The sequence below is a fragment of the Gavia stellata genome, chromosome 12 (genome assembly GCF_030936135.1).
Source record: "Gavia stellata isolate bGavSte3 chromosome 12, bGavSte3.hap2, whole genome shotgun sequence".
In the NCBI taxonomy this organism is placed as follows: domain Eukaryota; kingdom Metazoa; phylum Chordata; class Aves; order Gaviiformes; family Gaviidae; genus Gavia; species Gavia stellata.
Window position 1 is genome coordinate 442,938 of NC_082605.1, and position 27,675 is coordinate 470,612.

The following is a 27,675-nucleotide window of genomic DNA, read 5'->3' on the forward strand; positions in this document are numbered from 1 at the left end:
GTCCCCGGAGGGGAATGTGGACTGGGGACAGAGCTGGGAAGGGCTGTCTGGAGAAAGTCTTTGCTAAAGCTGATTGAGGTCCACGAGCAAATGCAGGTGATGGAGAATGGGGAAATCCTGCATTTCTGGGCCTGTGGGGGTCCCCAGGGTGCTGCCGTGTCCAGACCCCGCCCCGTGGCGTGTCCCCAGCACGCGTCCCCGTGTCACAGCAGCCCTCTGTGAGGTGCCACGCCCTGCAGCGGTGTCACAATGGCCGGGCACTATATCTTCCTCCTGGGGCTGGTGCTGCCCCAGTTTCTCGTGGCTTTTGCCCGGAGGGAGCAGTGCATCCACCCGGGAGATCCTTCTGCCACGAGGAGGATGAGAGCGCTCAGAGGTGAGGGGCTGGCGGGAGGTTGGGGGCTGATGCCTGCTGGAAGCAGTGTCTGTCCCAGCCAGGTGCTGGGGGCTGTGTCCCCGTCACCTCTCATCCTGCTGCCAGGCACCTCCGAGAGGGCTCTGGCTCCATCCTCTCCCTGCCCTCCATGGGGAAGCTGGGGACCGCTCAGAGATGACCCGGCCCAGCCGGCTCTTGTCGGGGCTGGCCAGCGCCAGCCCTCCTGGCCTCTCCTCGCAGAGCCCCGTGTCCATCCCCCACCCAGCTCAGGGCCCCTGCGCTGGACTCGCTCCAGCGCGTTGCTGCCGTTCTGTCACTGGGGAGCCCAGGATGGGCCCAGTCCCCCAGGGTGTTCTTCCCACCGCCGCAGTGAGGGGAAGACTCCCTCCCCTCATCCCACTGACTGCCCTCTTGCCGGTACAGTCCAGCACAGGCTGTTAGTGCTGGGGGAGGCTGGGAAGATCCTCCCCGCTCCCTGGTGCAAAGCCCTGCAGCCAGCAAAACCATTTCTTTCTTTTCTTCCAGCTCTCTGCCCATGCCTGAGTGCCCAGTCCAGACCTGCGCGTTCTGAGGACGCAGGCAGGGCAACGGGAACCGTCCCAGTGGTTGGCACTACCTTTGAGGCCGTTGGGACTTCTCTGCTAAAGCGGTTGCAAGACAATGAGGTGAGGCAGGGGCGGGTTGAGGGCTCCCCTCTCCTCACCCCTGGCTTCCCTGGCTGCCATGGCCGAGGGGGATCTCGCCTGACGGCACCTCTGCCCTCCTGCAGGCGCTTCGTCCCCAAGCGCTGCTCCTGCCGCTCAAGCTGCGCTAATGCCACCGCTCCCTGCTCCTTTCCCCGGGAGCTCAAAGCACTCGCCTGGGCATGGCAAAGCCTCTGGCACAAATCCCAGCACCTCTCCAGCACCTTTGCCCAAGGGCCCAAGGCCTTTCCTTAGCTTTGCTTTGGGAACTGTCCCAGCGCCAGGGCTCGTGCCGGTGCAAGGAGCATGCTGTGTCCCAAGGTGCAGGTTGCTCGTGGCTTCCCCTCCTCAGGGCATGGTCTCGTTCCCACGCCTCCCTGCATGGCCTTTTACCCTGGTGGAGTCGATCTCCCTGTCTGGCTCTCTGCTGACGTCAGAGGTGCTGCGGAAGATCTTTGCTGTTCCCCCGTGGCTGTCCTGACCAATGCCTGCAGCTCGTACCTCGTGCCCGTGTCACACAGATGATTTGGGGGGCAGCAGGTCTCTCTCATGGCTCCCTGGGAACGAGGGCAAAGCAAGTCCCATCACCCCGCTTTGTGGCCTGTCCCCAGGGTGACCGAGTGCAGACATACCGGGAGCTGGAGAGCGTCTTGCAGGGAGATGACGGCCGTTTGACGAGCGGTGTCGTGAACCGCCTGCTAGCAGAGGCGTCCAGTGACATGCGAGCAGCCCAGGTGAGCTTGTTCTCTTTCAAGGCCACCAAAGCAGCCTGCCTCCACCCCTGGTTTTGGGGGAAATACAGAGTGGTGCAGAGATGTTCCTTGGTTATTCAGACCCAGCGGAGGTCCTAAGGGAGAGGCTCTGGGGACTTGTCATTACAGGGAATTTGGAGAGGGGACACAGAGAGCTGTGCAGAGCCGCAGCCTCAGGGCTGTTTGGAACTGAGCGAGAGCTGGGTTCAAGCTCAAGGTTATTTCTCCTGCCTTGAGGAAGAGCCATGGGAACCCACCAGCCCCACGGAGAGGTCCCAGGGGGGTCCTGAGTCTGCGGCAGTTTGTTCCTGGCATCTCCGTGGAGAGGGAGAGGGGGCAGCGGCACAGGGCTGCGCCAGGGAAAAGCCTTCCCTCGTCTCTCCAGGGAGCTGCTCGCCTACCCTAGGGTGCAAGAGGCAGCAAGTGCTGGGCCCGAGCGCAACTGCCCCAAGGGCTCTCGCAGAGGAGATGGGGTCATTCAGACTGTCTAAGTGCCTCAGCCTTTGTCTCGGGAGTGTTTAACCTGTGATGCTTTTGCAGGGTGTGACAGGTGACATGAAGAGAGCCGCTAGCGATGTCCTGGTGGCTCTGGCCCGCTCCCACTTCCACTTTGTCATGCCCGAGCTCCAGAGCCACCTGAAGGCCATGGGGAAGGTCCCTGATGAGATTGTGCTCCTCACCTTGGGCAAAATGGCCCGCAGCTACGGTATGGCACCCTTGGCCTCCTGGGTTGGGCAGGGGTCTGTGATAATGGGGAGAAAGGATCCTCCCCCTCCCTAAATGCTCTGTGTTGAACTAGAGGGCTATGGAGTTGTCGTGCCTCCTTGCTCCCTGCCAGGGCCAGCTGGCAACTCTGCCCTACCAGCCCGATCCCAGCTCCCGAAGGGTGGGAACCCATTGGAAACAAACCCGCGGGGTCTCTGCCCCCCACTGACCTCCCTGTTTCCCCAAAGGGCTTCCCTGCATCTCCCCTGGGGAAGGCAGCCCTCCCCATACCCTCTGGCATGTCCTGCATGGCCCAGCAGCCCCAGCCCTGCCAGGGATGGACACCAGTCTCCCGTGTCTCTCACTGACACTCTCGGTCCCTCTGTCCCTGCCTTCTCTGCAGCCCTGCGGTGCATCCCCTTTGTGAGAATGACGCTGCTTGCCCTGCGCGCCACGCTGAGCCAGGTGGGGAGTGGCCGGATGCTGCGCACTGTCTGCAGTGGTGAGTGCTGGCTCCTTGGCCGGGGTCGCAGGGGCAGGGGCCGGGGTGGCCTTTGATGCCTCCATGTGATCTCAGAGGGAAGAGGGTGGGTGTCAGCCCACAGCGAGGTCAGGCCTTGTTGATCCCAAACTGCCGTGAGCGTGTAGAATGAGTGGGGGAAGCCAGGGAAGGGAAGGGAAGGGAAGGGAAGGGAAGGGAAGGGAAGGGAAGGGAAGGGAAGGGAAGGGAAGGGAAGGGAAGGGAAGGGAAGGGAAGGGAAGGGAAGGGAAGGGAAGGGAAGGGAAGGGAAGGGAAGGGAAAGGCAGGGCCTGCAGAGAGAGATGCTGGAGGGGAAGGGGCCATTGAGGAGGAGAAGGTGCGATGGGGAGGAGGAGAGAAACAGTGGGCTGTTTGAATCCAGACACCTCCAGAGCAGAGATTGCCCTCAGATCCAGATCTGGTCCTGGGCTGAGCCCTGCCAAGCTTGGGACTGTCCTTAAAGCTGGTTCGGGCGAGGGTGCAAGGTACCGGCCCTGCTGCAGACTCTCACATGCTCCCTTTTCCTTTCTCCTGGTGCAGTTCTGGAGCAATGGTCAAAAGGAGTCAACACGTACTTCTGCAACCGGGAGCAATGCCCCTTCCCTTGCGAGGGGGTAGCACAGTTCTGTGAAGCCATTTACCCGGTCTTCCGCTACGCGGCGGTACATTGGCTGGACTGCAAGGAGGAGGAGGTGAGAAGTGCTGCTTTCCACGCCTGGGGCCACAGCGGGGATGTCCACTGTGTCGGATGTCGGTGGGTCCGTCTGTGCCCAGCGGGGTGCAAGCAGAGGGGTGAGGGGAGGGGGCTCCCTGACGGGAAGCAGCTGAGTCCTGGGGCCTTTCTGCAGGGAGGGCTGGGGTACCAGCGTGGGGAAACGCTCCCTCTCCTTTGGAGCGGGCCCTTCTGCTGCAGGGCACAAGGGAAAGGGAAACCCCTCTCAGTGGGAAGGGCAGACTGGTGTCCAGGGGATACTGAGCACTAGGCAGATCTTCAGCCCTCCAAACAGAGCCTCTCCCTTCCCTCTTCAGGACAAGCAGGCTGTCCTCAGGGCTGTGGCTGCCATGATGGAGGTCCTTCTGCATGAGGAGCAGTACCGTGAGCATGCCTGGGAGCATGTCCTCTGGCTCCTGCACCGGTATCAGGAGGTCCGAGACACCTCCCGGGTCACCGAGGTGAGGTGTTGCGCAGGGTCCAGCGTGGCTGCTGGGGTGGGTCTGCGCGAGTGCCACGAGGCGCTGGGGAGCTGTGGGGTGCCAGGAGGAGCTGGGAAGCCCTTAGAGAAGGAAGAGGGAGAGCAGAGGAGGCCTGAGGCTTCCTGGGCTCTTTGGGCAAGAAAAGAGGGGGCCAGGAGGCAGGCAAGAGTCCCTGGGGCTTGTCTTCTCAGGAAGGGAGGCATTGCCACCACCCTAGGGCTCTGTGCATGGGAAGAGCTTTGCCCTAATGCCCAGGGCCATGTCCAGTCCCAACCAGTGAGGGGCAAAGTCTGATGATGAGTGGGAAGTGCCAGGAAACTGAGTTGTCAACAGGGGGCTCTGTTCAGAGGAAAGACACCCTGTCGATGCGTCTCTGAGGGGAGGGCAAACAAGAAGCCCTGTGCAGGAGGGTTTGGGGTTTTCTCTCGGTGCTGCTGTTAGGGACTGCCCTTATGCCAGATGTGCTGGGTTTCTTCTTTCCCAAGTGCCTTTAGGTGGCTTTAGCCTCCTCTTCCTCCCCTATTCTCTTGTAGAGCCTCAGCTATGTCCTGGAGATGCTGGAGGCAGTTCAGACCCCAATACCACAGGGCACGGCTCTTGCCATCAGCACCGCTGTGCACCGCCAGGTAAGGGGAGCCTATGCCCAGTCGTTGGCCTGAGGCCCACACACGTGATTGCCATGGAGGGGAAAGACCTGCCAGCTGGCAGGGCAGGGCAGGGCAGGGCAGGGTGTCCTTCTGCCGGGACCTTCCTGCAGGCCAGGAGCACGCCAGGATGTATGATCCAGGTGCCACCTTAAGGCTGCAGGATGCCTGATCCCGCCTCTTTGGAAGGGGCTGAGGGGCAGCCCAGTTCCCACAGCAATCTCCCTCTCAGCCCAGTTGCAGGAGGACTCTGGAGCACCAGCAGCCTAAGGGCAGCCTTGCGACACCGCTCAGCCTCAGCTCCTGGGCAGCCAGGGCTGCTGCAAAGCTCTGTGTGTGCCCGGGGCCACCGTGGGGTGGGCTGGGTTTTGGCTGTGGGTCCCGAGCCCAGGGAGAGGAGAGCGGAGAGCACCGTTTCATTTCAGTCCCTCTTAACACTATTGCAACTTTCTCTAAAACGGACCTCGTTCCCACAGCTCTCTGATGTGACCAAGGAGCCTGGCCTGGCCCATAAGGCAGCACTGTCCCGCTGCATCACGCTTCAGGGTAAGGAGAGAAGACTGGGCGATGCCCTGCCATGCCACGGCAGCTCCCTCCCTGTCCTGGGCGGTGGGGGGGGCAGCTGCCTGCTAATGCAGAATGCGATTTCTTCCCTGCAGCACGAATGTGCCCCGAGGAGACGGTCATGTTTCTACACTCCCAGCTGAGTGGTGGGACTGAGGCCGGTCGCGTGGCAGCCCTGGGCCTGCTGGGAGCGCTGGCCCACTCTGACGGTCAGTGCCAAAGGAGCTGCAAAGAACGGGTCCCCCAGCCGAGCTGACGCCCCGCGACAGGGCTCGAGCTGTCCCCCGGCAGTTAGAAATGGCGGCACAGCAGGGATGATGCCCCAAGCTCAGTAACACGGGCAGGCTGGTAGGCGGGCGGGTGGGCTGGTGCGCACAGGAGCTGCTTGTACCCATGCTGTTTCTCTCATCCTCCTCTGTGGTACCATATTACCATAGCTTTCAGTCCCTATAAACCAGCTGTGCCTCTAGAAACGGAGTGACTCTGGCTACGCTGCTGCCTCCTGTGAAGTCAGAATCAGGCCCCGCTTTTCTGTCCCGTTGGTGTGTGAAAAACTTGGAAGCTTCCCCATCGGGGCTCTGCCTCAACGCACACCTCTCCATATCTCTTCCAGCACCTGCAGTGAGAGAGAAGCTGCCCCAGGTGGTGGAGGCCATGGGGTCAGTGTGCCATGACCCCAGTGCCCAGGTGAGCTGGTTTGGGAAGGGACGATGCCACCAGGGGAGGCAGAGGAAGCCTTTCCCTCAGGGCAGAGCTGGGGTGCCTGGGGAGCACCAGCGCATTGCCCAGGCGGTGGGTGATGGCTCCTCCCTGGGGAGAGCTGGCAGAGTGGAGCGGGGAGGTCACTGTGCTCTCTGGGACAAATGCACATCCAGCCTGGTGCTAAAGCCCAGCCCTGATGCCAGGAGCGAAAGCTTCTGCCTTGTGCTTGTCACCTCTCCGCGAGCCACAAAGGCTGCCCCCAAGCAAAGGTGGCTTCCCTTTGGGTTTTGAACAGGAGGACCGTAACCACGCTCTCCTCTGGCAGGTGCGGAGGGCAGTTCTGGAGTTCATCCGGGAGCTGCTCAGCTCCGGATCCCAGAGCTGCTGGGCATGGGATGTGGTGGGGCACATCTTCATCGAGTTCAGCCGGAGCTCGGGCAGACTGGTAAGGGCAGAGCGGGACAGCCGGGGCTTTGACCGGTGCCTGGACTGTGCTGAGAGCTCCTGCAGGCATCCTTGGCCATGGAGAGCTCCACGCTGCAGGGCCATCAGCGCTGGCACGGCCGTCAGAGCGGCCTCCAAATGGCCGTTCCTCGTGGGCATCTGTGCTGATGTCGGTGGAGATGTCAGTGGATGATGTGGGTTTGCACCCGGGCGTGCCACCCGGGACTGCGGGGCTGCCTGCGCACCCCACGGGCTGAGCTGTGCCCACACGTGCCTTCCGCAAAGCCGCCTTGCAAAGGGAGGGGCTTGTAGGGACAGGACATCCTCCATCCTTAAACGCTGATGGACAATCAGAAAAACACAGCCAGTGCAGACACATGGGCCAGGCTAGAGGAACTTTCTGTGGTGTTCTCGTGCTCTGGCCCTCCAAAGCACACCCTGCCCGTCCGATAACAGTCTGGGGGCCCGCATCCCTTCTGGCAAGGGGACAGGCCGTTTGGCAGTCCCTTTGGGGAGCATTTCCAGCTGGGTGCCCAGGAGATGAAAGCTGGGGAGCCTCCCGCTGACTTGCTGAGGATCTTCCCTCTAGCTGGGAGGTCCATGTGCATCGCTTTGCTCTGTGGCTCAGGGTGGCTCTGCTTTGGGAGCAGGGTGAAGGAAAGGGCTTCCAGGTGCCCCTCCGCATCCATCGAGCTGAGAGTAACGGGGCTTTTGCCAACTCTGTCGTACAGGTGGCAGGAGGCCTTTTTCCCTGGGAAACGCAGGAGGATGGAGCTCTTCGAGCCCTGTGCATGGACATCCTGGGCTCTCTGGATGTCTCTCTGAGTGGGATGACCAAAGTAAGTTGCCCTGTGCCCTGCTGCTGTGGCCACTTCTTGCCTTCAGGACATTTTTCCTCATGCTCTCCCATGCCCTGAACCTCTCCCCTCATGTGTGCTGAAGTGCACAAGGCTCAGGGAAACGCAAACTGCCCTTTTCGTCTTCGAGCTGAGTGGAAATGCCAATACGGTGAATTGCCCTCTTCTCTGCAGCTCCTGTGGCCGAGGCTGCTGCAGTATGTGGTGCCAGCCCAGTACAGTGGCATGCTGATCCCACTCTCCCGCTGTCTCCGAGCCCTAGTTGAGAGGTGGGAGAGAGCAGGGTGCAAGGAAGAAGAGGAGGAGCCTGATGCCGTGGACTCCCAGGAGCAAGGTAGGAGCCCCAGTGAGCGCTGCTGGGTTTGGCCGGGGGTTGGGCCAGTCCGTGTCTCCCTGCGCATCTCCAGCCCTCAGCAGGAGCCTGGGAAAAGCAAAGGGCAGGCCCTGCATTGCCCCTTGCCTGGCGCAGAGGCCCGCCTCTCCTGCTCGCAGCCCTCTCCTGGTGAGCCGGGGCTCATTCCTGGCCACGCTGGAGCTGCCTTCATCTCATGCTGGGCAGCCCTGGGGAGCCCCAGGCCAGCGCTGTAGCAGCGCAGCTGCTCTCAGCCCTCAGCCCTGTGCGAGGCATTGGAGGCGCGAAGGGGCAGGGCACGGTGGGGGCTCGTCGGCTCACCCGGCCTTTCTTCCTCCCCGCAGCCCGGCTGCCGGCTCCCCAGGCCCTGTTGGCTCGACTGCTGGTGAGTAGTGGGGCCCTGGGGAAAGAGCTTTCCTGGCCAGGGGTGGTGGGAGAGCCCGGGGCAGAGATGCCGTTGAGGCCAGTGCTGGGAGCCCCCGAGGAGGAGGCAGCATGCCCGAGTCTGCCCGAGCCCGTCGGGGATCCCACTCCTTTTTCCGGGCTGGCAGCACCCCGGGTGAAGGCCTCAGCTGCCCGCTGCTGGCTGAGCGGTGCCGAGCTCCCTCCCTCCCTCCCTCCTGGGAGAAGCTGCGGCTCTGGCAGCAGGAGCGACCTTTCTCTCCTGCCCTCGCCTAGGTGGTGGTGGCGGCTCCTCACAAGAGTGGAGAACGTGCAGTCGCTGCCTTGCAGCTGCTGCAGGCCCTCCACCGCAGGATCCACAGAGCCTTGGGGGCAGCGTGGGCGACTGAGATCCCCCTCCTGCTGCAGTCCCTGGAAGGTAAAGTGCGGGTGGGGAGGGAGAGGCTGGAGGGAAGGGAGTGGGGGCAGGAAAATGCAGCTTCCCAGCATGACGGAGGAGAATTGTCCCCAGTTCCCCAGCACTTGCTCTGCTGCCTTTTCCCGTCCAGGGAGCCAGCACTGAGGCTGGGGGCAGCCGTCCCCCAGTGTCGATTCGGCCCAGGGGATGGACGGGGCTGGTTTTGTCCCCTTGGCTGCCAGGTCTTGGTGGCACTCCCCCGGCCTGCCCGGGACGGTGTTAGGGGGAGGGACAGGACTGGTGCTCCTGGAGGGGGTGCAGCCCCTGGCTTTGGAGGACCAAGTCTCCAGGCCAGGCCAGTTTTGCAGCAGCCGTCCTGGGCAATAGCCTGGGAGAAGGGCTGCAAGTGGGTAAAAAGCGGTGGGTCATTAAGGAGAAAATGTGTGTTGCTGGTGCGTGCTGTGACTCAGTGGTCGGAGTTGTTCTGGGAGCTGCAGTCAAGCAGTGGGGATCTGCTGCGGTCAGACAAATGCCCCTGGGATCCCTCCTGTGTCTTGGGCCTCGCAAGGGCTTTGGCATAGCTAGGCCCCTTCTAGGCTGATGGCCTTAGACTTTTGGGAGGTCTGATGGCAGAGGAGACCACCGGGCTCGCCTTTGGTGTGAGCTTAAATAGCAGCTTCCTCTTGCTTTCTAGGAAAAACCGGGAGCTGCCTGGACTCTGCAGAGTGGGAGCACCGTGTACTCAAGGTACAGCATCCTTGGAGGGGATGTCACAAATAGAGGGGGCGAAGAGGGAGCAGAAGTGGGAGGAAGCTCAGGGCTGCCTGTGTAGGCAGCAGGAGGTGGGGGCACCTCCTGAGCGCCCTGCGCCTCCCCCCGCAGTAGGTTCCTGCCCGCTCAGAGGAGCTGCTGTCTGCACAGGTGCCACGGCTGATGGCTAATGCCCTCTAACGCTGTGGCACATGCCTTAGCACTGCCTCCTCCTCTATGTCTGGTGTGCCGGGGGGTCTCACCTGAGGTGTTAGGAGAAGAGGGAGGCTGGTGAAAAGAGGGTTGGGTGGGGCAGGGGAAGAGTCTGCCGTTCCCGGCAGCTCTCCCCCAGCAGCATCCCGGGACATGTGAGTGTGGAAAGGGCCCTGACCAAGGGCTTCCTCTCCTGTTCACCCCAGTTCCTGCGAGCGTCGCTGGAGCCCATCGAGGACAAGGCCTGGACTGTGGACCTGAGCCAGGAGCTGAGCCAGCAGCTGGGCAGCTCTGCCGCCGGCTCCTGGGAGAAGGTGTGTCTCCTGCCCCATGTGGGGGCCGGGGTGCTTTGCCCACGCAGGCGGTTTCCACTTCTTCCTCTTCCCTGGCACCCAAAAGGCGCTTCCCCCTGGCTTGCCTCAGTGGCTGGCTACAGCCTGGCACTGCGGCCGGCCTCGCCTGCTCCCGGGGGCGGTTGGGTCCGCCTGGGGCCAGTCGTCTCCTGACAGGTTGGGCCGTGACCGCATCTTGGGCTTGGCCTCTTCTCTTTCAGCTTTTCCTGTACAAGGCTCTTGGGACAGCGCTGGCAGCTTGTCGGGACCTCAGACACGTCCAAGGGCAGGTGCTGAGGTTCCTCCAGGAGACAAACCCCATGGAGCTGTCTGAGGCCCAGGTGAGGTGGTGCTCATGTCCTGAGCATCTGCTGCCTGTTCCTGGGGGAGAGGGAGGGCTGCTCCAGACCTTGATTTCCCCGTTGCTGCCGTTTCCCCCTTGCTGCAACGTCCTGCCTGGCCGTTGTTGCTGACCACAGCTGAGTGCCTGGGCTGGAGCCGACTCCCTGTTTCTCTGTGGTTGCAGGGAATGATTTCTGTTGTGTCCCACGCTGCCCAGAGCCACTTCCACCTGGTCTTGGACGCGGTGATGATGTTCTCCACCGCCTCCACCAGAGACGGGTTCTCTCAGACTTCCATGGGCTGGAAGGTAAGGGATCCAGGGTTTTGCTGTTTGGCTTTCCTTTTTTGGCCTTATTTCCACTTCTACACCTGCAGCAGCCAAACCATGGCAGCTGCCTTTAGGTTAGCCCTCTTGTAAGAGCTACGCGAGACCTGTGTTTCAGAGGGGATGTCCTGGCATTGGGGCCCCTGAGGTGTCTTTGGAAAGAACGGGGTTTGACACCGGGTGGATCAGAGCCACCCAGCTGGGGCAGCTGCAGTGGTTGCTTGCTTGCAGCCACGTGGCCCCTGACTTAACTTCAGGAGGAGCTGGCAACAAGATGGGGTGGGCACGGTGGGACAGTTTGCCGCTTCCTCTAAGCTGAGGCTGGGAGCAGGAGTCTGGCGAGGTCTCGCTGGCTCTGCTCCCCCCACCTCGGGGCCATGGGGACGCCTTTCAGGGCAGGGCAGGGCCCTGCAGAGAGAGCGGTGCAGCCGGGCCTGGGGAGGTGAGCAGACTGGGCTCATCCGCACCCCTGAGTGCACGGGCTGCATGTCTCTGAGCAGCACCATGACAGGCTGTGTCAGATACCTTGCCACAGAAAGGCTCCAGGCAGCTCCCCAACCTCTCAACTCAGTGGTAAAAGAGCCAGCAGTGTGTGCGATGCTGGCTGCACCTCGTCCCCATCCCCATGCGAGAAACCAAGCTGTGGAATGGGAACAGCTCCCAGCCCCAGAGCTTGCAGCTCGAGGAGCAGCTTGGGGAGCTGCTGGGAGATGCCCAGGGAAACAAGGAGCTGGGGAAGGTGCAGGGCAAGGCCTGCTGCAGGAGCCTGCAGGAGTCTCAGGGCATCTCTGTCAACACAGGTACAGCAGCAGCAGCAGATGGAGAGAGCCCAGGCCATTCGCGCTGCTCTCATGCGCACCTACAGCGGCATTGCGCTGCGTGCCCCCAAGGAGCAGCTGCTCACCCGTGTGGATGAAGAAATCGTGGGCAACATCCTGCAGCTCTCCAGAGCTAAACAGAGGGTAGGAGCGTGGGGCACGCAGGGCAGGGATGCCTGGGTGTCCCAGGTCCAGCCCCTCGGGGCTGGGGTGCACCGAGATGGATGGTCTCTTTCTGTAGATCTCCCAAGGAAGGGTTTGTCCTCAACGTCCAGAGGCAACCCCGCCATGGGTTTCCCCTGCCCATGCTCCTCTTCCACCTCTCAGCCCTTCAAAGAGTTGAAGGGGTGCTTTGCTCTCTTTGGCCTCAGGACTTGCAGCTCAAGCTCGCCCTGGTGCAGAGCATCACTGAGGTCAGCTGTGCCATCCAGGCTGTGGGCGACTGCGGCAGCTTTGAGCTCTCCTTAAAGCAGGAGGCGACGTGGACCTTGCTGGTGAGTGCCCGTAGCCAGGGCAATCTCACGGGGGAGTTTTGGGCTGCGCCATCAGACTCGTTTCCCCAGAGGCACGTTGGTCTCTGGGCTTCATGCGAGCTCCTGGAGCTGTGTACGGAGCTGGTGAGGCCCCTGAGTGCTGGTGCTGGGTGGCTGTGGCTGGGGAGCAGGGTCCCTCCTGCGGTGCCTTTGGGGATGTGTGGGGGTGACGGGGCAGTGTCTGCCCAGGCCTGACGGGAGGGCTGTCCAGTGCCCCTGTGCACTGCCAACTCTGCGCTTCTCTCTCTGGGACTTGCAGGACTGGATAAAGGAGGAGCCCGGGGACTCCCTGGTGTATGGAGTGTTCCAGGCCCTAGGGGAGTTGAGGTGAGGTCTGTTCCCCGGGCTCTGGGGACTCCTGGTGTGCCCCATCCCAGCTGGCTGGGGCAGCCCCAGTGGCCTTGAGCATGGGGCCGGGAGCTGCTGGGGCTGTGGAGTGGGAGGGTGTCCCCCATGTTGGGTGTCTCCCACAGGAAGGGAGTCCCCGGGGTTCCTTAACCTGGGGGTGGGGGTTTGCCTGCTGCCTGGGAGGAGGCAGGAATTGCTGGCGCTGAAGGCAGTGCTTGCTGGCATGGGGTGGGGGTGTTGGATTTGGGGTGCTCAATTAAGAGGAACCCAGCTGTGGTTTAAGCCCCTCTGGAGAGGGCTAGTAAATCCCCTTTCTGTTTTCTCTTCCTTTTCCCTCTGGCCAGCAAGCTGAGGCCACCTCTGAGCAGGGAGGAAAATCGCAAGCTGCTGGCAGTGTGCTGCCAGACTGTCTTGTCCTTTCCTTCCGAGGAGCGGATGAAAAAGGGCAAGAAGACAGTGAGGGCAGCTGTGAACATGCAGGTACCCACCGGCCAGTGCCTGCCCACCCCTGGGTCAGGATCCCACCTCAGTGCGCCCCGGCAGCCCCCATGATGCAGAACCTCAGCTCTCTTTTCCTGCTTTCAGCTTTTGCACAGGAGAGGCATGGAAGACCTGGGCCATCTCATCGAAACCCTTCTGGAGGCAGAGGAGACCTCTGCCGGCTTTGACGACGTGATCCATGTGAGCAGCCATGGGGCAACAGGGAAAGTGTCGCAGGGGCAGAGGGTCGAGGCCTTAGAGGGTGTTAGGAGATGGATACCTTTCCTATGGGAAAGTGGGCTTTGGCTTCTCGCTCTGAGGCTGTGTGTCTGGCCCGGGCCAGGGGATGAGCTGGGGGACGGGAGCGCCCGGCCACTGCAGCCTCAGGCCAGGCAGAGCAGTGGGCCCTGACGGAGGGAAAGCCCAGAGCCAGCCCTGAGCTGGGTGAGAGCAGCCTGGGGGAAGGCTGGAGCGGGGAGACGCCGGCAGGGAAGCAGCAGCTGGCTCAAGGCAGAGGCGGCTGGAGAGAGCGAGGCGGTGGAGGCTGCAGTGCCAGTACTGAGTGGGGCCGGGAGCCATGCTGGGAAGGGGCCAGAGAAGGAGGGAGGGGGAGAGGGATCTCAGGGAGAGAAAGATGCCTGTGGTGAGAGAGATGCACCCTGCCTCAGGTCCTGAAGGGTTGGCTCACCTCAGCCAAAGGATGGGAGCGTGAGAGAGCCCTGCGGTTTTGCGCCCATCTGCTGGGAGCTCGCAAGGAGCTATTTGAGCTCATGGTGAGTAGAGCCCCTCCGTGTACCCTGGTGCCCCCTTCCCACCATTCATGGCCCCAGAAGGGAGCCCTGCCCAACTGGGTGCTGGGTTTCGGGGCTTCAGGGATTACGGGGCAGGCCTTCTGCCTGCATCTGCCCGGTTGCTCCTCCTGGAGCAGAGGCAAGCGGGTGCTGGGGCTGCCTGCGACCCTTTTCCTGCTGCTCTCCCCTGCAGAGAGGACGTCCTTGCGAGCAGTTCGGCTCCCTGGTGGGACTGCTGGTGACTCTGACCAGCGACTGCCTGGCCATGTCCTGCCGGAGGGCATGGGTATGCCTTGGCTACCTTCTCCAAATGCAAGGTGAGGAGAGCGGGCACTTCCCAGCCTTGCTCAGCCTGATTCACCCACTGCTGTCTGAGAGCAGGACGTTGTCACCAATGCTGGGGACTGTCCCCCTCCATGTCTGTCCCCCTCCATGTTCAAGGAGAGACAGAGGGTGGTCAGAGAACTCGCTCGGATGAGGTCCCTGACGTTTCAGAGGGTGCCTTCCCCCTCGCTCCCTGCCTTGAGCCTGGAGAGACAGGCAGCTCCCTAGGCAGTCTCCAAACTCATCGCTGCCAGGCAAGAAATATCCTGCCAAGCACAAGAGAGGAAACCAATTTGTTGCCCAGAGCAAACTGGGCAGGGAGGAGGGCTCTGAGCTGCAGGCCCAGAGCGTGCTGCAAAGGTCCGCCTGTGCTGAGGTAGTCCCGGGGAGGTTTCCTGCCTCCCAGAGACGATGGTGGCCTGTGCGTGAACAGGGGGTGCAGCTGCTAGGAGCAGAGGCTGCTGAAACCCTGAAGCCCCAGCAGAAGGTTCCCAGAGGAAGAGGGCTCTTTCCAGCCGGGGATTTGTCAGCCATTTATCAGGCTCGGGAAATCCTGCTGCACTGAGTTCAGGAGGGCCCTGGGTTTTCCTGTGGCCTTCACTGCCACCCCTTGGGTTCTCCTTTAGCAGTATCTAGGGCCAGAGGTTGCATTTCTGTAGACGTGACTCCTCTTTTCTCCTGGTGTTTGTTCCAGCCAAGACCATGAAGGCGGTGTTTCAGGCAGATGAGATCAGGTGCCTGGCTGAGGAGCTGAACAGCCCGGACACTGAGATTCCGGTGGAGACCTGGACCAAAATAGCAAAGGTAACTGGCCCCAAAACAGCGGGGTGGGGGCCCAGCTCCTGGGCTCCTGCATGTCTCCCTGCTCCCCTCCAGAGTCTCTTGCTGGCTCCAGAGCAAGCTGTCCAGATCGCTTAGCCGCATTAGATGTAAACAGCACCGTGTGCACAGCAGAGGAAAAAGTGATTGCCTCCTCCGTGACTGCCGAACTAACAGTCCCGTCAAGTTTTCTTTCCTTTCTGAATTGCTGGAGCAGAGCTGTGACATGGTCTTTCCTGTTTCTGACTTCTCTCCAGGCTGTTTGCAAATGCATCCCTCTAGCGCAGGCTACGGACTTTCTGACCGCTGTCCGGGACAGATTGCTGCATGTCACACCCACACGTGCAAGAGCAGTGCAGAAGTGGGTGTTTGTCTTCCTGGAGGAATGCAGAAAGGAAATACTCCAGGAGGTAAAGGAGATCTTTTTTCCCATTTCACTTTGTCTTTTCTCCTGTCGGCTGTTGCACTGCAGCCTGTGCAGTTGGCATGGGCTCAAGAAACACCACCTGTGTGCCGAGCCGAGGGGCTACTGATGGTCTGAGCCGGGCATTAGCAACTGCTGCTGGGGTCTGCTCCAGCTGGTGACAAGGATATGGGCACTTCTTGTCCAAAGTCTCCCGTTGTCCACGTCCTTCCCACGAGTGAGGCACTAGGAGGCACCGACCTTGCCGTTCCTCCCCTTCCTCTGGGGTCACTGTCAGTCCTCCCTGCCCTGGGACTCACTTCACCCTGCTCTTTCTTCCCTGCTCCCCAATTCCCTCTACTCTGAGCTTTGCTGGGCATGCCAGGTTTTCCATAGGTTGCATACTTGTTCATTGCTGTCGCTGCTTTCCATGTGCGACTGTGGTGTTTGCTTTTGCTCTTGCATTGCTACAAACAGGTGGGGTGAGGTATTCAAGTGTTGGGTGTGAAACGTGTCTGTGTCCTCTGTGTGCACAAGGGCACGCAGCTGCTCATACGGTTGGGCCCAGGCACATGCGAGTGAGTGCACGCATGCGTGCGCGTGCGTGCGTGCGTGCGCACAGTTGCCAAGAGCACATCCAGCTCCAGACGTGAGCCAGGGTCAGGCAGGGTGGAAGGGGTGAGGTTTCGAGCTAGGTCTGGACTCAAGGGAGCAGGCACTGCTCATGTGCTGAATGACTGTGTCTGGGCCCCGCAGGAGGGGATAAAGGATACACCGAACCCTTCTTTCTCCTCTTCTTCCATTCAGGTGCCAAAAATCCTGAAGACCCTTTGCACCTACATGCAGCAGAGCACCCACAGGCCCTTCCTGCTCCGGGCCCGCTTTCACCAGGAGCCCCTCATCAGCAGTCTCCTCCAGAAAGGTCTGCCCATGGACAGGTACGTGCACTACCCGCTTCCCCGCTGTAGTCAGAGACCCTGCAGCTTGCTTGCCCTGGGGTGGTCCAGTTGAGAAGCAGGACTTTTGTTCCTGCCTGAACAGTCTTGAGTGTTGCAAGCCTGCATGCTTGTGTCTCTGCCGTGAGTGGGGCGTCGTAAGCCCCATTGCGGATGAGGAGGTTTGAGGGCACTGCAGGACTGCGAGGATACGGGCTCAGGGGTGAACGTCTCTTCCCTTGCAGTGACACGGTGGAGCTGTGGAGGACCCTGGGGAGAAGCACCATTGTGATTCAGGTCCTGAGGTGCTTAGTGGAGAAACTAAACAGAGCAGGAAACAACCGCCTGTGGACTTGCTCTTGCGCTTGTGAGCAGCACAGTCATCAGACTGTTCTGGAGACTGTGATGGTACGTTCAACGGCAGACATGTTTCTGCAGCTTTGCACCTGCTAACTCTTACTTCGGCATGAGGGAGTCAGGTGCCCTTTGCAGAAGCCCCTGGAGACTCCCAGGGCGCTGTGCTGGGCCGGCCTCAAGCAGTGTGGGGAGCCGGCACAGTCTTGTGCTCCTGAGCCACAAGGCTGTCGCAGAAGTGACAATTGCGGACAGTAACCCCGCCTGCCCCAGGCAGGCAGGGGAACCAGGCTGGTGGGAAAAGGCCTTGCCTGAACAGGTGCTTCTTGGTCACGTTTCTCTGCAGATCACCCGTGCCATCTCCGAGGTCGTGGTTGCCCTGAGGGACATGGAGGAGTTCAGGCAGCTGCTTCCCCACCTCCTTCCCAGCCTCCTGAGGTGGGCCAGTGAAATGCTGGACGAGGAGAGGCTGCTTTCCCCCCTGGGAGAAGGCTGGAGACAACTGTTCCTCGAGGGCCAGGTGCTTGAGGAGAAGCCCTGCAGGTAAGGCGCCACAGGGGCAGATGGAGGGGCTGGCTTCGGTTCCCCTCGCCAAGGCACGTGCCTTTGTGGGGCTGAGGGAGTGCTTCACCTGCCCCGCTTCCTAGATGTGCAAACCGGTCGTCATGGTTGGTTTTACTTCTGTTCCTTCATGGGGAAACTCCAGCTCCCAGGCAGGAAGGTCTTAGGCAACCCGTACTGCGGACGGCTGTCATCTTGCCTCCTGCATACCCTTGCATGCACACCAGCATTGCACTCCCTCCACGGGCCCCCGCTGGGAGCAGAGGCTCTCGTGGGCACTGGTGTCATTCTTCACAAAATGCTGGTGGGAAGAGGTATTAGGTGTTGCCTTGGCAAGTATCGGGCATGGAGTAAGCCTAGGAGCGTGGGTTTTCCTCTGCGTCAGTGGGTTTGGGGCATGATGAAAATGCCAGTGTCGTTAGCTGCAGTCTTGAAGGCTGTGAAGCAGCATCTCAGGGGTATTTAGCTCTGCTGAAGATAAGTATTCCCCTAACCTGCTGTGATTTGAGATTTCTTTGGGTTTGTGGTGGTGGTGTTGTTTTGATTTGTTTTGTTTGTGTTTGTTTATTTTCTGGTTTGTTTCTTCTGCCAGGATTTTCCTTTCAGCTATAGAGTTGGTGCTAGGCAAATGCATGGCGCAGACGTGGATGCAGCGGCTCATGGATCAGTCAGTGTGGGCTCGCCTGGAAGACGCCCTGGCTCACCCTGAGGGGGTGCGTCTCCTGACCAGGTAAGAGCCCCAGGGATGCACCTGGCTGCCTCCTGCGGAGCTGTGCCCAGGGAAATGGCTGCGGGGACCCTTCCGGCATGCCTGGGAAGCCGTCCTGAGCTAAAGAATAGTGTCTGCATCGGTGCACGTGAATTTTGGAGACCCGGCCTGTGGCCTTCCTGGCTAACTGTGTGTCCCTCGCTTGTGTCCCCTGTGCAGCGTCCTGCTCCAGGCTGGGCTCGTCTCCCCCTGGCTGGTGAAGAACCTCTTGCCATGGCTGGGTTCGTGCTCAGTTAAGCTGCGGGTGACAGCTACAGCCTTCTTTGCTGAGGTAAGGCAGGGGGTGGGGAGGGAAGGGTTCAGAGGGTTTTACCGAGATCCTGCTCCTTGGGATGTCTTTTTTTGTGGGAAGATCCCTGGAGAAAAGGTCCCTGGAGCGGAGCAGCCAGGGGAGCGCCTGGCCGGGACCAGGTCCCCACGGCACTGCCTGTGTCGTTCCAGCTCTCGGGGCTGCAGGACAACAAGGAGCCACGAGTGAGGCAGGCGCTAGAGGAGTCTCTCCACGATACCTGGCCCCAGCCAGCACCAAGGAGTTAATTAAATAAAGCTCAGCACAAGATGCCTAAAGGGTGCTGTATCTTTTTTTTTTTCCCTGATGGCACCCTTGTGCTTGGTGGGACCACATGTGGGTGACACCGAGGCTGGGGGCTGCCAGCTGCATGGCCCCTCTCGGATCTTCCCGGGCTGGGCACAACGGAGTCATGCCAGGACAGACCCCAGAGCAGGGCTCTCCCCATGGGGTCCTGGGGCCTTGCCGTGCCCTCCCACTGCCCATGGGGATCCCCTTGCCACCCCTCCCACCACGGCATGTCCACCTCTGGCACCAGCAAGGGGTGGTGCAGGGAACAGCCCAGGACAGGCCTGACCATACCACCACAGCAGGCTTTGCCCCCTGGTGTCCTACCATGCTGGGACCCCCGACGGCACTTGCCCAGGGACACAGTGTGGGTAGCAGGGGAAAAGGGGGGCACTGGGGGGAGTAGAGGGCACTGGGGGATGGGTGGGGGGAACCAAGGGAGGCACAGAAGTTTACAGGAGCGTGGGCAGGGGGCAGAAGGGGGGCACTGGGGGACAAGTGGGGAATGTCGGGGGGCATCTTAAAGGGTCAGCTATGGCTCAGGGGCTGAGCAGAGGGACAGAGCGTAGCAGAGGGCTCTGGCTGGCCCATCGGACCCCTGCCCACTAACACAGGCCCCACTGGTGCTGCTCCCCAGCCCCGGCAGGCCTGGGCACATCTGTGTGGGGCAGGGGCAGCTCCACGCAGGGAGCCCATCAGCAGAGATGTGGTTTCACCTCTCAGGCTGCTGGGCACCCTGGCCCTGCTGCGAGCCCATGTAAGCCTCTGGTCCCCTGTCCCGGAGGTCCCACCAGACGTGTGATCCGAACTGAAGACTCTGCAAAGTTTGCTCAAACACGTGCTCCCGCCTTGCACAGTCACGTTTCTTGACAGAGGTGAGGATGGAGCTGGAAGAGGGAGTCGAGCCCCTGACTGGGTGGAACACCAGGCTGGGGGGTGGGTCCTGCCGTGGAGGGGGCACCAGCAAGGGCCGAGGTGCTGGGGGTTTCCCTGGGCACCGGCAGTGCTGAGGGCTCTGGCAGTCCTGGGAGGTGAGTGTGTCAGGCGCGGGGCAAGCGACCGAGCTGGACCTTCTCCGGTGGCAGGCGTTTGTATGAGCGGGGCTCAGAGGGACCCCCGTCCTGCCCCACCGCTGCAGGTCAGTCCGAGGCACGTGTGAGCCCTGGCTCCCTGCCCATCGGGCTTTGTGCCGCCCTCCAACGGTCTGAGCCTCTTCCCAACCCCACGGAGCTTCTCAGCCCTGCCGGTAACTCCCTGAGTTGCTGCTCATACAGACCAAACACCTTGGTTCAGCTGCATCACCTGAAAGAAAGCAAAGGACCAAGAAGCCAGAGACGCGGGGAGAGAAGTCCCTGCAGAGTGGAGTCTCTGGAGATGAATGTCTTTGGGGGAGATTTCTCATATCAGGCCAGGCCTGGAAAACAGATGAACCTATGGAGTGGGAAGGCTCCAGTAGGCAAGAGCTGAAAGGGGCTGAGCTCTGCCTGCTAGCCTGTTTTATGAGCTCTCCTGACAGCAGTAACAGTAACAGCAGCAACCCCAACAGCCGCTGAAGACGGGCTATTTACAGAGCACAGTCTCCTCTGAACAAGTACAAGCATAACTCCTGGCACCTCACTTCCCCCCAAGCAGCCCCCTCCTGCCCCACTCCTGTGGGTGCCCCACAGCCAAGCTCTGGGCTGGCTCGGGGGCTGGGGGAAAGCCTGTGACACTGGCCCACAGGGGCCCAGTGCCCCCAGGAGCCCCAGGCCAGCGCGGCCCCAGTCCTGCAGCCGCGGTCCCCCAGGGCACGGCCAGGCTGCACTGTCCCATTGCACCACACCACCGCTGTGGGAGCTGAGGGGTCCCCAGGCACTCCCTGTGTGTGGAGGGCTGGGGCGGAGGGGCAGGCTCTTGGGGTGGTGGGACCCAGATTTTGGGCTGTGGGACATTCCCTGCTCTGGGAGCACAACAGGCACCACAGGTGACTCGCTCAGATGTGGCTGTCCCTGTTGCTGCTCTCCAAACTTCGGGCAGAAATCCCTCCAGAGGCCAGGACAAACACCACCTCAGCTGCGGCGTCCCCGCAATGGCCAACAGATTTCCCTGCCTTCCCACCATGGGCCGGCCCTGTCACCCTAACCCCCGAGGAGCAGAGATGGCTGAGGGCTCTCCAGCAAGGAAGGAGGGGTGAGAGGGGAAATTTGCTCATCCAAGGGCTGAAGGAAGGCTCTGGGATGCACGGCGGCTTCCCCACCCATTGCGCCCCAAGGTGAAAGGCGAGGGGCAGAACACAGCTGGAGCCAGAGGAGCCTAGCTGGAGCTGGGGCTGCCTGACTAGTCAGGGATGCAGGGAGGGAAGGGTGTGTGGAGGGATGTCCGTGACTTTTTCTGGGAATGCTGTCTCAGACCCCTCCCCCAGAATTAGGGACATGCCTCCCCATGCTCCTTGCCTAAACTTCCCACCCTTTGATAGAGCTCCTTGATGCAACCAGCTGGTTTCCAAGGCTGGGCCTGGCAGAGGAGGGAGGACAGTTGGGGTCGGTCCTTTTTGGCTCCTCAGACTGGAGAATGACATCCTTAGCTGCATCAAGAGGGCAGATGCGGAGAGAGGGATGATACTGGAACAATGAGGTTGGAGAGCTGTCTAAGCTCCAGACCTGCAAGCAAGACTAAAGCAAGCCTTGCCTTTGGTGACTTGGCTTCCCAGGTCACCATGGGATGGAAGGGGACCCTCTGCTGGGGGGCTCTACTGGACAGATGTCCCCACCACAGACATGTACAGCTTCTCCAAGGGACACTCCGGGTGTCTCAGCAGAAGGCGGAGGCAGCCCTAGGCAGGAGTTGGACTTGAGGGGCAGTTCCTCTCCCCAAGTGGAGGTGCCAGCCAAGGAGCCTTTTCCTAAGGGAGCTGGACAGACCTGTTTCAGAACTGACCATGGAATGGAAAGAGTGCAGGTGCCACTTCTGGGGGCAGGGGTGACAAGGTTTCAGTCCGAGTCTCACATCACAAGGAGTGCCCCGTAGTTAGCAGGGCAGCAGGATGCTCTTTTCTCACTTCTTTACTCTTAGCCGGTCACCCTCCTGAACAGGGTCAGTCTACGCCCCCAGCCGCAAAGAGCTGCAGCTGTGGCACATCCCACGCTACGGCCGTGGGATGGCATTTCTCTGTGCAGGGGGAAAGGTCCATTACAGAGACTGCTGTTCTCCCCAGATTCACACACCAAAGGGGACGGATGAAAATACTCCAAAATGATATTCCTGTAAAGCAGCCATTGTTTCACGTGCCCTCTGGGGGCCACCTCCAAAAAGCTGAATACGCTGCACAGAAACGTCACCTGCATCGTGCTGCCCAGAAGGCAAGCCACAGCTTGCCTAAAAGGCCGGTCTAAACACAGAAAACACCCGACAAGCTGTGGCCCACGCAGTAGCAAATCACTGGGGGCCAGCTCTGCCTCCTGATGCTCGCAAGCTCCAGAAGCAGACCAACCTCTCTTGCAGGGTGCAGCACCAGCCTTACCCTTACCCGCTCCCTTATTCTTTAGGCAGAGTCAGACAAACCAGCATGCAAAATTTCATAACAACTACAGCCCAATAACAGCAAGATGTCTGGGTTCACCTGGCTTAAGGGGTAACCACGCTGCCCCAACCCCACCACACACCCCTTCCCTAAAGACCGGAGGACTCCATGGAAATCTCTGTCTGAACCCACATGCGATCCTATGCCTGCCTAGTAGCATGAAGGGCTTGGATATGTGCACGTTTCCTGTTCTGGTAGAGCGGCGGCTGAGCTGAGAAAACTTCTAGGAAGGTCAGTTTTCCCACGCTCATCCACAGCCCAGCATATAGCTAAAGGATATCGCATGTGAGTACGAGTCTCATTTAAACAAATCCACGGGTCTTCAGAGTCTTCCCCACACTGTTCTTCACATATATCCAATTGCAGTTTCAGCTCTTCTTTCTCCAGTGTTCACAGCTCCTGCCAATGCCATAAGCACACCCAAAAACACCCAATGAAAACTGATGGCGTTGCAATATTGAGAAAGTATCAATCGAGGCACAGGCTAAGGCCTCTGAAGTGCATTGCTGGAAGACATGTGGGTGTACAGGGAGATGCATAGTGTGCACCATCTCCTGGGGACCTCCCTTCAGTTAAAAAGCTCTGCTGTGGATTTCAGAGCTCAGAGAAAAAGCAGGAAGGTTGCTCAGCCTGCCCTGCCTCCTGGGTACTCCAGCACCTTTCATCACGCAAAATTACATGTTGCTGGGTCAACACATAACTCAAGGTCCGTGCCAGTGTTCAGCCTTCATTGGGCCTTCCCCTACAGTTCCCCAGGTACTGCCCTCACAAAAACAAAAAGGCAACTGTCCTGAGCTGTAATTCCTCTTTTGTCCCTTTCCTTATGAAAAGAGAAGCCCCTGGTGAAGCCCTGCATTGGCACACTTTTAAGGTCAAGAAGGATGACTGTGATCACCTCCTCTGGCTTCTTGCGTGACCGATGCCTCTGCACCTGATCCAGCTATTCCTGCCCCTGGCTCCTGCCTTCCACTTAAGATGCACCTTCTCATCAGTTAGCACTAGAAAATCCACCCCATGCCCTGGGCAACCACTCCTATAGTTAACTAACTTTGCTGGGCTAATTTCTAGCCTGAAGTCACTTAGTTTCAGTTTCAAGCCTCTGGATTCCATCGACTTAAGAAAAGTCAACACCTTAATTCAAGTGCCTCAGGTTTTTCTTTTTTCGGACTAGGCCCTTGCTGCTTTTTTGCAGATCCTTTTGGAATTTGATAAACAGCAAACACTGAAAAGATCTATCTTTTAAAACTGTCAGCTGAGAAAGAGGAAACATAATTTACACCTCTAGCAAAGTATTAGCCTTTTTAAAATCACCTGCACCTGTAAATAACAACTTACAGGCTAAAATGAAAGCATGTACATACAAATAATTGAAATAGAAAGTAAAGACGGAGAAGAGTATGAAATAAAAACATGTAATTGTTGTAAATGTTACTAATGTCATCTATGGCACGGATTCAATTTCATCCACGTTGTAAATGTAAACAAGTATTGCCTCCACTACAAGAGGTATTTGTAGAAATTTGCCTTCTGACTCTGGACTTAAGGCATAGGACAACTAGTAAGGGTGTTAACAACTCATTGGTTTTAGAAGTACAAAACATTTAGAGGTCACGCTCACTTTAGTCAGAGAAGAGAAACGCATGGAGCACCTGAATGCATTCAGACCAGCTCATTAGCCCCTCAGCACAGCCAGGGTTTCGCATCTCAGATGCCTGACTTTGAGCTGCTCAGGGGCTGAAAAACTCATGAAGCGGAGATGAGCAGTGGTCATATTCAGCGAATGCATCTGAGAAGGCCTCCACCTCTCTGCAAGGAGATCACAGATGGCCGGAGGAGAGGACTTGGCTGTCCTGCTCCAGGGAAGGAGCGGGGATGGGACACCCGGGCTTTGTCTCCCCAGACACCAGCCCAGCACAGGATGCTTGTAGCAGGAACAGCAGCTGCCCTGCAGAAACCCTCAGGAAAACATCTGCAGAAGCCATCCGTGTTCTTTTTTTCTCTTGTGTTAATCCATCAGAAGAAGAAACATCAGCTCCTGCAGTGGCTGGCTGATCCCCTGAGGAACTGCAGACACAGCAATAACGAAGCGCTGTGAGGCTTTAAGATTAAATGTGCTGCGAGACTGAACTCTCACAAAGGGCAGATGTGCGGCAGCTGCTGCAAAGCCACCTGCGCCCCCTTCACAGCCCCTCCTCAGGCAGCGGCAGCCCCACCAGGCAACTCTGGTGCCTCCGGCCGTTGTGTAAACTCCCAGCAGATCAAGTGCCATTGCAAAAAAGGTCTCCAGAAGCACACGCGCAGCCTTCTCACCTCTCCTTCTCACTCACACATGCACACACACACGCACAAGAAGAGCACTTCTTAATAATGATCTCCTGCTGCTGAATGAATACCAAGGTTTGTTGCTTGACGGGTGTTGCGCAGTCAGGTAATGATGGCTGATGGTGCTGTTAGCAGATTGCTTAATGCTGGGTGGGAGAGAGCTGGCTCAGACAGTCAAAAGCCTCCTGAGCCCAACCGCCACAACACAAAGCACGAATCTCCTGAAAGAGCTCAGCTTGCTTCTGACTGTCAGAGTGTAGTTTTGATTTGTATAATCTGAGGGCTGCTCAGATTAATGGAAGAGCAATTACTGCAGAGGAACAAGCTGTTTCATCTGCAGAATGGAAGTGTGGACTTTGGTACTTGGCTAATATCGTGAGTGTACTCTAGTCCAGGTAGTTTTCTCCAGGTGTTGTAGCTGTAGGATGAATAACCTGTTACACTGGCATTCTTCTGACATGATCTAAAATGGATTTTAGTTTAGTTCAGGAGACCAGCAAGAGGTAATGTTGACAATTTTAGCTCAACAAATCAGAAACAGTGAAGATGTAGCCTGCGGCTCTAACACAGAATCACAGAATCACAGAATCACTAAGGTTGGAAAAGACCTGTAAGATCATCAAGTCCAACCTTAAAAAAAACAAAAAAAAACCCAAAAAAAAAACCCAAAAAAAACCCCACAAAAAACAAACCACAACACACCAAAAACCAACCCACCCAACACCACACAGCACCATGCCCATCAAGCCACATCCCACAATGCCACATCCACACGCTCCTTGAATACCTCCAGGGAGGGTGACTCTACCACCTCCCTGGGCAGCCTATTCCAATGTTTCACTACTCTCTCAGTAAAGAACTTTTTCCTAATATCTAGCCTGAACCTCCCCTGGCGCAACTTGAGGCCATTTCCTCTAGTCCTGTCACTAGTCACTTGGGAGAAGAGACCAACACCCACCTCTCTGCCACCCCCTTTCAGGTAGTTGTAGAGAGCGAGAAGGTCTCCCCTCAGCCTCCTCTTCTCCAGACTGAACAACCCCAGCTCCCTCAGCCGCTCCTCATCAGACTTGTGTTCAAGACCCCTCACCAGCTTCGTTGCCCTTCTCTGGACACACTCCAGCACCTCCATGTCTTTCTTGTAGTGAGGGGCCCAAAACTGAACACAGGATTCGAGGTGCGGCCTCACCAGAGCCGAGTACAGAGGCACGATCCCCTCCCTGCTCCTGCTGGCCACACCATTTCTGATACAAGCCAGGATGCCGTTGGCCTTCTTGGCCACCTGGGCACACTGCTGGCTCATCTTCAGCCGGCTGTCAATCAACACCCCCAGGTCCTTTTCCACGGGGGAGCTTTCCAGCCACTCGTCCCCAAGCCTGTAGCGTTGCCTGGGGTTGTTGTGGCCAAAGTGTAGAACCCGGCACTTGGCCTTATTGAACTTCATCCGGTTGGCCTCGGCCCATCGATCCAGCCTGTCCAGATCCCTCTGCAGAGCGTTCCTACCCTCAAGCAGATCAACACTCCCTCCCAACTTGGTGTCGTCTGCAAACTTGCTGAGGGTGCACTCTATCCCCTCATCCAGATCATCAATGAAGACATTAAACAAGACCGGTCCCAAAACTGAGCCCTGGGGGACTCCGCTTGTGACCGGCCGCCAGCTGGATTTCACCCCATTCACCACAACTCTCTGGGCTCGGCCATCCAGCCAGTTTTTTACCCAGCAAAGAGTGTACCTGTCTAAACCACAGGCCGCCAGCTTCTCTAGGAGAATACTGTGGGGAACAGTGTCAAAGGCTTTGCTGAAGTCCAGGTAGACAACATCAACAGCCTTCCCCTCATCCACTAGGCGGGTCACCTGGTCATAGAAGGAGATCAGGTTGGTCAAGCAGGACCTGCCCTTCATGAACCCGTGCTGGCTTGGCCTGATCCCTTGAGTATCCTGCACGTGTCCCGTGAGCGCCCTCAAGATGAGCCTCTCCATAACCTTCCCCGGCACCGAGGTCAGGCTGACAGGCCTGTAGTTCCCCGGATCCTCCTTCCGACCCTTCTTGTAGATGGGCGTCACGTTGGCAAGCCTCCAGTCATCCGGGACCTCCCCCGTTGACCAGGACTGTTGATAAATGATGGAGAGCGGCTTGGCAAGCTCCTCCGCCAGCTCCCTCAGCACCCTTGGGTGGATGCCATCAGGCCCCATAGACTTATGAGTGTCCAGGTGGCATAGCAGGTCGTTAACTGCTTCCTCCTGGATCATGGGGAGCCTATTTTGCCCTCCATCCCTGTCATCCAGCTCAGGGGGACGGATACCCTGAGGATACCTGGTGTGGCTGTTAAAGACTGAGGCAAAGAAGGCATTAAGTACCTCAGCCTTTTCCTCATCCTTCATGACAATGTTCCCCGCCGCATCCAGTAGAGGATGGAGATCCTCCTTGGCCCCCTTTTTGTTGTTAATGTAGAAGCTTTTTTTGTTGTCCCTCACGACCGTGGCCAGGTTGACCTCTAGCTGGGCTTTCGCCTTCCTAATTCCCTCCCTGCATGACCTAACGAGGTCCTTGTATTCTTCTTCACTTGCCTGCCCCTTTTTCCAGAGGTGGTAAGTTCTCTTTTTTTCCCCAAGCCTCAGCATAAGCTCCTTGTTCAGCCAGGCCGGCTGTCTTCCCCGCCGGCTCTTCTTACGGCACATGGGCACTGCCTGCTCCTGCGCCTTCAAGATTTCCTTCTTGAAGAGGGTCCAGCCTTCCTGGGCCCCTTTGCCCTTCAGGACCATCTCCCAAGGGACCCTCCCGACCAGTGTCCTGAACAGGGCAAAGTCTGCCCTCCGGAAGTCCATGGTAGCGGTATTGCTCACCCGTCTCCTTACTTGGCTAAATATTGAAAACTCTATCATTTCATGGTCACTAAGCCCAAGACGGCCTCCGACCTTCACTTCTCCCACCAGACCCTCTCTGTTCGTAAACAGCAGGTCAAGCAGGGCACCTTCCCTTGTAGGCTCGCTTACCAGCTGCGTCAGGAAGTTATCTTCGACACACTCGAGGAACCTCCGGGACTGTTTCCTCTTAGCTGTGTTGTACTTCCAGCAGACATCCGGTAAGTTGAAGTCCCCCACAAGAGCAAGGGCTTGCGACTGCGAGACTTCTGCCAGTCGCTTGAAGAACGCTTCATCAGCTTCTACGCCCTGGTCGGGTGGTCTATAACAGACCCCCAGCAGGATATCCGGCTTGTTGGCCTTCCCCCTCATCCTTGCCCATAAGCATTCAACCCCGTCGTGACAATCATCCAGCTCTATACAATCAAAGCACTCCTTGACGTACAGAGCCACCCCACCGCCTCTCCTTCCTTGCCTGTCCCTCCTGAAGAGCTTATAGCCCTCCATCGCAGCACTCCAGCCATGCGAGTCGTCCCACCATGTTTCTGTGATGGCGACCACATCATAGCTGGCCCGCCGCACGATGGCTTCCAGCTCCTCCTGCTTGCCGCCCATGCTGCGTGCATTGGAGTAGATGCACTTGAGCTGGGCTATCGGTCTTGCCCCCG

The 27,675-nt window shown here is 58.9% G+C and overlaps 1 protein-coding gene across 1 annotated transcript; it reads left to right on the top strand.

Moving 5' to 3' along the window:
• The first annotated feature begins 1,020 nt into the window (after positions 1-1,020).
• Positions 1,021-23,920, top strand: LOC132317897 (maestro heat-like repeat-containing protein family member 2B). Its single transcript, XM_059823404.1, has 30 exons — positions 1,021-1,041; positions 1,671-1,793; positions 2,352-2,517; positions 2,920-3,018; positions 3,577-3,728; positions 4,066-4,209; positions 4,764-4,856; positions 5,351-5,420; positions 5,534-5,647; positions 6,052-6,125; positions 6,466-6,585; positions 7,316-7,423; positions 7,616-7,775; positions 8,138-8,178; positions 8,472-8,613; positions 9,287-9,339; positions 9,762-9,869; positions 10,109-10,228; positions 10,414-10,536; positions 11,355-11,516; positions 12,165-12,232; positions 12,850-12,934; positions 13,718-13,841; positions 14,543-14,652; positions 15,917-16,008; positions 16,251-16,413; positions 16,706-16,902; positions 17,513-17,650; positions 17,849-17,960; positions 23,843-23,920. The coding sequence occupies exons 2-30, from the start codon at positions 1,779-1,781 to the stop codon at positions 23,918-23,920; spliced, it is 3,231 nt and encodes a 1,076-aa protein (XP_059679387.1). The 5' UTR covers positions 1,021-1,041; positions 1,671-1,778.
• The last annotated feature ends 3,755 nt before the right edge of the window (positions 23,921-27,675 follow it).